The sequence below is a fragment of the Varanus komodoensis genome, unplaced genomic scaffold, assembly GCF_004798865.1.
Source record: "Varanus komodoensis strain SLA01 unplaced genomic scaffold, ASM479886v1 scaffold61, whole genome shotgun sequence".
NCBI classification, from domain to species: domain Eukaryota; kingdom Metazoa; phylum Chordata; class Lepidosauria; order Squamata; family Varanidae; genus Varanus; species Varanus komodoensis.
This window is the reverse complement of record NW_025336236.1, coordinates 641,881-650,124: the sequence shown is the minus strand read 5'-3', so window position 1 is coordinate 650,124 and position 8,244 is coordinate 641,881. Positions and strand designations below refer to the sequence as shown.

At 36.5% G+C, this 8,244-nt stretch overlaps 2 protein-coding genes across 3 annotated transcripts in view; one reads left to right on the top strand and one right to left on the bottom strand.

Moving 5' to 3' along the window:
- The first annotated feature begins 513 nt into the window (after window positions 1-513).
- LOC123033318 (claudin-22-like) lies at window positions 514-1,182 on the top strand. Its single transcript, XM_044449893.1, has one exon. It carries the CDS (start codon window positions 514-516, stop codon window positions 1,180-1,182), a length of 669 nt encoding a protein of 222 aa, XP_044305828.1.
- A 2,546-nt stretch (window positions 1,183-3,728) lies between these two features.
- WWC2 (WW and C2 domain containing 2) overlaps window positions 3,729-8,244 on the bottom strand; it is a 58,213-nt gene continuing 53,697 nt past the window's right edge. For both annotated transcript variants that reach the window (XM_044449891.1, XM_044449892.1), the window contains one exon: window positions 3,729-6,792. In XM_044449891.1, coding sequence (XP_044305826.1) covers window positions 6,726-6,792 — 67 coding nt within the window. In that variant the 3' untranslated portion in view covers window positions 3,729-6,725. The remainder of the gene's footprint in view (window positions 6,793-8,244) is intronic.

Sequence of the window (8,244 nt, the reverse complement as noted above, 5' to 3'; positions counted from 1 at the left end):
ACAGATTATAGACAAACAGTATACCTTTCTTTACAAGGCCTTGATTTGCAACCCTGAAATCTCAAATTTAGCTATTACAATGAAGTCCTGTTGCAGACAGAGCTGGGGTTTTTTTATCACCACTTAAAATCTAATTAATCCGTATTGAAGCACAAAGATTTCTGTTGTTTTTTCTTTTAGGGTGAGGGGTCATAGAGCGTTCTTTGTTCATCCTCAGACTTGTAATCATCAGGCATTGGGATATAATTTTACCAAGCAAATTGGAAGGTAACAAATCAAATCCTTATCAGAAAACCTAACTCATGGTTAAGCAGAGTCCTTCGTCCTTACAAGAAACATTATATTCAGGAAGAACAAAAACACATTTCAGAGCTCTGAAAGGGTTAATATCCAAAGCTTATATTGAGGGCAGCAAAGAGCTAAAGATCATTAGAGCAGCGGCTGCCATTTAAGGTAGCGATTCTTATAGAGTTGGCCAAAAGGCTCCCTAGCCAGGCGATTTCAGCCCTTAGGATGGCTTTGGTGTACCGAACCACGCTGCAGTTAGCTGGAATTCTGTTTTGCTTGTTGGGATGGGTGTTATCCTGCCTCACTACCTATCTACCTCAGTGGAAAAATCTCAACCTAGAACTGAATGAGTTGGAAATCTGGACAATGGGACTCTGGCAAGCCTGTGTAGTCCAGGAAGAAGGGGGAATGCAATGCAAGGAATTTGATTCTTTTTTGGCTTTACCCCCCGAGCTCCAAATTTCTAGGATTCTGATGTTTGTATCCAATGGATTAGGACTTTCGGGCCTCTTGTTCTCAGGTTTTGGATTGGACTGCTTGAAGATCGGTGAACAACAACAGGATCTAAAGAAGAGGATGCTGCTGTTGGGAGGAATATTCTTTTGGATATCTGGAGTCACAGCCATAGTCCCTGTATCTTGGGTTGCTCACATCACTGTACAGGAATTCTGGGATGAAAACATTCCAGACATCGTTCCCAGGTGGGACTTTGGGGAAGCACTGTTTATAGGCTGGTTTGCTGGCTTCTGTCTCATCTTAGGAGGCTCACTGCTAAATTGCACTGTCTGTTCTACTGATGCTCAATCATCCTCAGTCCATTATACAGTGGCAGAAGTGCAAGATACCTGTCAACACTTGGAAAGTGACAACAGACCCAAAAGCCTAAGAGTCTGAGAGAGACAGAAAGGATTCTTTTTCTTTTCAGACACTTAAACACACCAGGCAGAACCTTGTTCCAATTAAGATTCAAAGGACTCTTTGTTCCTTAGCCGATTCATTACACTTGGGCTTCTAAATCTTTCTTCCTGTACCTTTTATTTCATGAGCAGCGTTTTACCCTCGTTATTACAAAGCTGAAAATGCTGGCTTCACAACAGGAAGAGATTTGAATGACTATGTAGAAAATCACCACCATGTAATTTTGTCTCCTTCAGCCAAAATGTAAAAGCAAAATAAAAACATCCAAAGTTCAAATAAGATATAAGAAAATGTAATATGATTCCTTATATTACAGAACTCCACACTACTAAATCTAATAACTGACTTCTGTTGCCCATTGTTCTTCAATTTCAACAATCTTAGTGTATGAGGAACAACACGGAACACTACTTAGCACAAAAAATTCCCCCCTCTTGAAATTCGCTATCAGGTATCCAGGTATCCTGAAACACTGTTTAAAAGATTTAAGTGATATCACCTAGTAACTCAACTTATGGAAAATGTAAAGTTAATTTTTTTTCATCTGGATGTGCTTATGTCTGCTTCTTTTTCATATATATATGAAGCAAACAAAAAATCCTATCAGATACCTGCTAAATATTACTCTTGTAAATAACAACTGATGTTCTACATATATATAGTTAAGCTTTAAACATGGATAATAACATTTCCTAAAATCTGAGAACCACTGCATTTGCTTCACTCTGTGAGGGCAACATTCCTTTTAATTTATCTGTTGAACTGGATGTTGGGGGGGGGGGGTGTCCATGTCCCATGAATATGCAGTCTATAGCTTCTTTTATTCAACAGCTGCGTTGCTACATAATTTAAACTTTAAATAACACTAGACTCTTAAGTTTGCAATTCTATACTTGCTTATATGGAGAAAGCCTAATTTAAGTAAATAGGACTTACTTCTGAGTAGGTATGTATAGAATTGTGTTGGTGAAAGCTATCCAAGGAAGTGTCTGAATATTCTACTTAGGAAGAAACCATCTAAGTTACTGCTTTAGCATCAGAGGGGAATGGTAAGAAAAATGACTTGATGTTCTTTAGCAAAAGAAAGTAAAATTTCAGTGTGAAAATTGTAAGTAGCTGTTTACACGCAGTCCTAACACAACCTTCCACTCACCTACAACAAAATATCTGAAGCAGGTTAAAACAGGTGCAAATCTGTAGAAATGTTATAGTATTTATTAGGACATGATAACTGGTGTGTTTAATAAGTTGGAAGGATGGAATAGCCTGGGCATAGCTTTTTATGAAAAAGAAAAGTGAGAGTCACATAAGAATGTTAATCTTTTTCCTTTGTTTTAAGAGGTCACCCTTTAGGGAATGTTAGCATCTATGACAGATGGATAATTGCCTGACCCCAAGAACAAAAGTAACAAAAATATCACTGTAATCTGACTTCAAGGTTCGTCTTGTTCTGGTTAATATATGATACCCATATTGCAGAAATTTGGTAAGAGGCTACTCAAAATATTGCTGCCAGATAAGAATAAAAGATTATAATGTTCATTGGTTACTTTAGTAGATTCCTGCTTCTCTGCCCAGTCTGCACATTCATCATAATTTTTCAATTCATTAGACCATCAACACTTTGAAACTGACATAACAATCATGGACAAGGGATGGCAGAGAGATGTCCATCTAAGAGTCCACAAGGACTCTTAAAATGCATACTTCATTAAGTAAAATATTTTAAAAATTATAATACTTTCTGCCAAATCTAAAATATTTTGTTCAAATTTTGAGTGACAAACTGATACTTCAGTACCCCCTATGTTACTTTTTGGAAGTATCTATGTTTTTGCTATCATTAGATGTGTAAAATAAGATGCATATGCATTAGTAGCACATATTTTGTGGTATTAGATAATCAAACTGAATGCAAAACATCACAGGGTCTGCCACATACTAAATTCCTTTTGCTTTAGAAGTGATAATGCCACCATGGGTTTATGAGGAATCAAAGGATTCCTCTTTGCCCTATCCATTCCTAAAGGTATCTAGCATTAAGATGATTAACAGTTTTCCATTCTGGAAACAGGTCATGGTCATTTTAGTTCCATTTAAAACGTGTATTCAAAACTAGTTCCAGATTTTTTTTTTGTTAAATTATGTAATATGGAAAAGGAGTATGAATATGATGTAGTGCCTTCCTGGAATTCAGGCTCAAGTTCACTTTTGATACTACCTCTCAGTTTTCAGTTGTGGCTATCAGAAAAGACTCATGTAGATGCTGCTTCATATTATTGACTGATAAAATATAGTTCAAACAATTTATAATAATGCTGACTGACTCTTTGATATTACATAGCCTAGCTGTTATGCAAAAAAATGTTTTTTGTATGTACAAGCATTTATACAAATCTCAGAGACTTGAAGAGGGTGATAATTTTGCAAAAATCTCCCAAAACCCAACAGAACACTAGTGGACAAAACCTTTGTTAAAAAAATGTATTTTTTCAAATCACTGAAACAAATAGAAAGTGCAGAAAAAAGTTAATCTAGATGATGTACATGTGTACATTTATAGACAATATTAGGACAGAAAGACATTCATGATATAACCTGATTAAATATTTAGTTCAGTCCTGAGCATTTTATACTTAAATGTAACATTAAGGTAAAAAGTTGAAATTTGATTTTCATTCTATATTGATTTGCTATCCTTGTTCATTTGGCTAACCAGTAATATTATCTTATACCAGCAATACTTAGAATGTACTATAAAGAACTGTACTAACATATTGATAATGGGAGTATAAAAATTATTTGTTCTATCCTGTTAAGGGTAACCCTTACTAGAAAAGTGATGTCTGCATAGTATGGCGTTTGATTTAATTTTCAAAGTTGTTCTATCACTGCATGTTGCTTCATTGCTGTAAATAAACTAGGTTAGTATAAAAAACCCAGAACTGTTCAAAATGTATTCCTAAAAATAAGTTGGTATTACCATGATCTTAGGATGGGAGAGAATGTATTAATGCATGGAAGATCTCTCTTATTTTATAAATGAGCAACATTTACAAAAGCCAGCTAAATTTTCCTGCCAGTATAATTAGAGAGAATCCTTTTTGGTTTCCTCTGAAATTCATTTAGTGTGTGTGTGTGTGTGTGTGTGTGTGTGTGTAAACAGCTTGGCCGATACAAAACTAGAAAGCTGTACACATTTCTCACAGTAGTTTTTTTTTAACCCGCAAATTTTAAATGGCCAGAACTGAACTATATTAAGCAGTACATAAATAAGACTGAAAATAAATAAATCACAAGATACAATTCTATACATCATTCTACAAACATATTTTCAAATTGAGAAGCTGAAACAGTCAACCTTCATTACTATATTAAATAATTTTGAAACTTTAGTTTTTAGAGATTGACCTCAGCAGAATGAATGGCATGTATGTGTTTATATTACTTCTAAAACATAGATAAAACAAAAAGGGCCATCCACGAAGTATCAGGCAGAGTTAGTTTACCGACTAGTTCCAGTTGTGAAGTGATGTATACAGAATCTGTATAATTACACAGACCTCTGGATAATAAGAGAACACTTGGGGAGATTTATAAACATAAATTAAGGCACAATATATTTTCACCAGTGATTCTAGAGATGTCAACAAACACATTGCAGTTATGTTGTCCTAATCTTTCAGCAAGACTATTAGATTTTGGGAAAATACAACACCTTTATATACAATGTGTTGCAAAATAGACAGTGCTGAAACAGCTCAAGCCCTTTTTTTCCTTGATGGATTTCATATATAGTATATGTTTGCATGTATGTATGACATACATAAGAAGAAAGTGTGCTCATCAAAGGGCTTTAGAACCATTCAACCAACTTGCACACCTTTAACTGAGATTCCATTATCTGTAAGCAGTATTTATGGAACTTACAGGCTGACCCTATAAATGTATACTCGGAAGTCCTTTTGAGTTCAGTAGAATTTATACCTGACTAAGTGTGCAGCCTTAATTTAGTAAGTGTTGCTCATCACTGCTAAGAATCCCAGTCCTTCTTAGCAGTCGCATGCCTTTTTCTGGGCTGCTCAGTTCCTTCTGCAGCAGCCATGCTAATGGCAGACCATCTGATGAACTCTCTGTCTACAAAGGGTGCAGACCTCAACCTCATCAACCACTTGCTGCTAGATCACACTTAGAAGGACTACTGGGAGTAAGCATGCTACATATGCACATATATGCATATCTGCAAATACAAACTGTTTTGAGGAGTGACCAGAACATTTTGTTTCAAATTCAAATTCTGACAAACACATTCATATCGTCTTTTACCTTTTATCAACAGAAATTCCTGTTCAAACAAGCTAAGTTCCTACTATAGACACCTAGATCATGCTTATTCCTTATTGTGCCACAATTAATTTAGGAATCAGCCTATGTGGTGTATTTAAACTTTATCCTACTAATACATCATTTTAAGTGCTCCATATCATGGGGTTTTCTTAAAAGGAATTTCTATACCAACCATAATATATATTTGGTGCTTAGTTCAATGAATTTCCTAAGAACCACTAAGAAAATTGCACAGCTCTCTTCGGGCTCTATGGACTACCTATGGTACTAGACATACAATGTTATGTTTAATTGTTAGCATTACCTTTCAGTATTTGATAACTCAGGTTTAAATATTTCTTGTGTGCACCTGAGCCCAGTTTTAGAAAAAAAAGCTGCCCTTTGGGTAGTTTCAGTTTAAATACATTTCATGGTTACAATCTTGCCCTATATTACCTCTCCCAATTTTCAGATGCAAGAAGACCTGTAAATCCCAATAGAGCTTAAAGTCCAGTACATTCATGAAATTCAGCTCCTGCAATTCAGTATCCCATGCCTCTTCCTTCATACCAAAGAGATAAAAAGGAAAATGGATTCAGAGGTGAAAGTTCCAATGTAGTTGATAGAAATCTAAACAGCACCTGTTTGCATGAGGCAGCCTTGCTGTTTTGAAAGAGAATTGTTTCTGTTGTTAGCTAAAAAAGAAAAAGAAAAGAAAAAAATCGCACTTTGTACAAAAATATTGCATGGCCTAATAGCCATCTTCACAGTCTGCCCTTGTGAAAAAAGTGAAACAAAACCTCCTGTTGAACGTAATATTTTTCAACACAGTGCAGTTCAAACAGGATATAGACACCAGTTTCTGCCTTTGTTCCTTAGATCCATCTTTACAAAATAGTAGCACACATGTAATACATACAACCTGTACAAAATTACCATCAGTATTCTGGAAGTATTCTACTTTGGTTTTCTGATGTGGGAGATCTGGGCAGGGAAGAGAGGGCTTTTTCTAGCCTTTAAAAAACAAACAAACAAAATTAAATACCAGAGCATAATGTACTGTATGCTATATTTTTACAAATAATATCTGAAGGTGGGTGTAAAATAGAAGATTTTAAAATCATGGAACTCTACTACAGAAACTGTCATCTTAAAAAAATAAACAATTAGAGAACATCTTGTGGAAAATACAGTTAGACATCATCAGCTGGCAGAGAGGGTATGCTGATCTTTGCTCTTGTAAAGTATGCAATCTTCTCCCTTAGAAGAAAAAAGGGAAAAAAGGGGGGGCGGTCATAAAGAAGGAATGCATTTTAAGTGGTTACAGTATGCAATTATCACTGAGCATCAGCATGCAAAATTGAAGAGAAAAGAATGAAGAATGTGTGATATTTCCACCCAGACAAATGAATTTCTGTATAGATAAATCCTTAAGGTTTAAAATAAATGGACTGTTTGCATAATTTATATCGAACCATTAAAACAAGGCTCTAACTAGAGGCCTTCTACCTGTGGTGATAACCCATAACTAATGGGTTGAAATGGTTACACGGGATGGTGACTGATTTCACAACCTTCTCCCAAGGTTCACCCACTTGCCATGCTCCCCATGCCTGGATTGATTCACAGTATCTCTGCAGCTATGTATCTGGCTGAGGAGGTCAGTCTGGCCTCCAATTCTCCATTGCTCTTTAAGAGCACTTTTAAACTAGCTGATTGTCTCCCTCTCACCATGCACTTGGCTCAGCCAGACACTCAATTCTGAGTCTCCTACCAAGTCCTACCTGCCTTATAGAATAGAGTAGACTGGTTGAGGGAACTTTTTAACCAAGTAGAAGAGTTTTACTGATGCCTTTCAAAGTTACTTTATAGCTGTGGCAACGTCAGGATCCAAAAGAACCCTAGAATATTGGGAATATTCTAAGCACCTAGAATATCGGGAATGAATAGAAAAGATACAGGTACTGGGAGCTATAGGGTCCTTTCCCAGCTATGGAGAAGCATTTAGTACCTTAAGGATCACAATGTGAAGGGTGAAAATGGCAGCTACCCTTTTTATGAGTAAAGACCATTCATAGCTTTGCTTCAATCTGACAGCTGAACAGCTGTTATGACAAAGGAAAACACATACACACACACATTTTCATTCATTCATTCTTAGAGCCTCTTTAGGTCCTATATTTAGGATTGCTGCCTGCTGCACTCTGACTACAAGTATCTCCTAGGACATTGTCCAGGCAAGACTTCCCAGTTTTGGAGTCAGAGTACTGCACACCTCTGCAGTCGCACAAATCTGACTAAAGTAATTATAAAAAATGTGCACATTTGGGATGCAAAATCATTTTTAAGAACAGATGACTAACCAGTGGCAGCCCCTCCCATGTGCAACTTGGACACTTTGGAGGAGCTGTCACTGGTTATCAGTTTGGACTTTCTTCTTTGCCATCTCCAGAAAAAAGGGGAGAAGGGAAAAGGCTGTATCAAGTGAAAAAGAGCTCACAATCGTCATGTGGAAAAACAAACAGGTTGGTTCTGCTGCAGAGTACCCTGCAATATCTGTGGAAGGACCTGAGGAAGGCATGACAACCCACATTGAGCCCAATTGTATGATTGTGTAGCACACAGCTCAGCTTGGTTTACTGCCAAGCTGGATTAGCTTTATGTGCGAATGTATCCAGGGACTGGGTTTTTATGAGACATTACAAAAGCAAC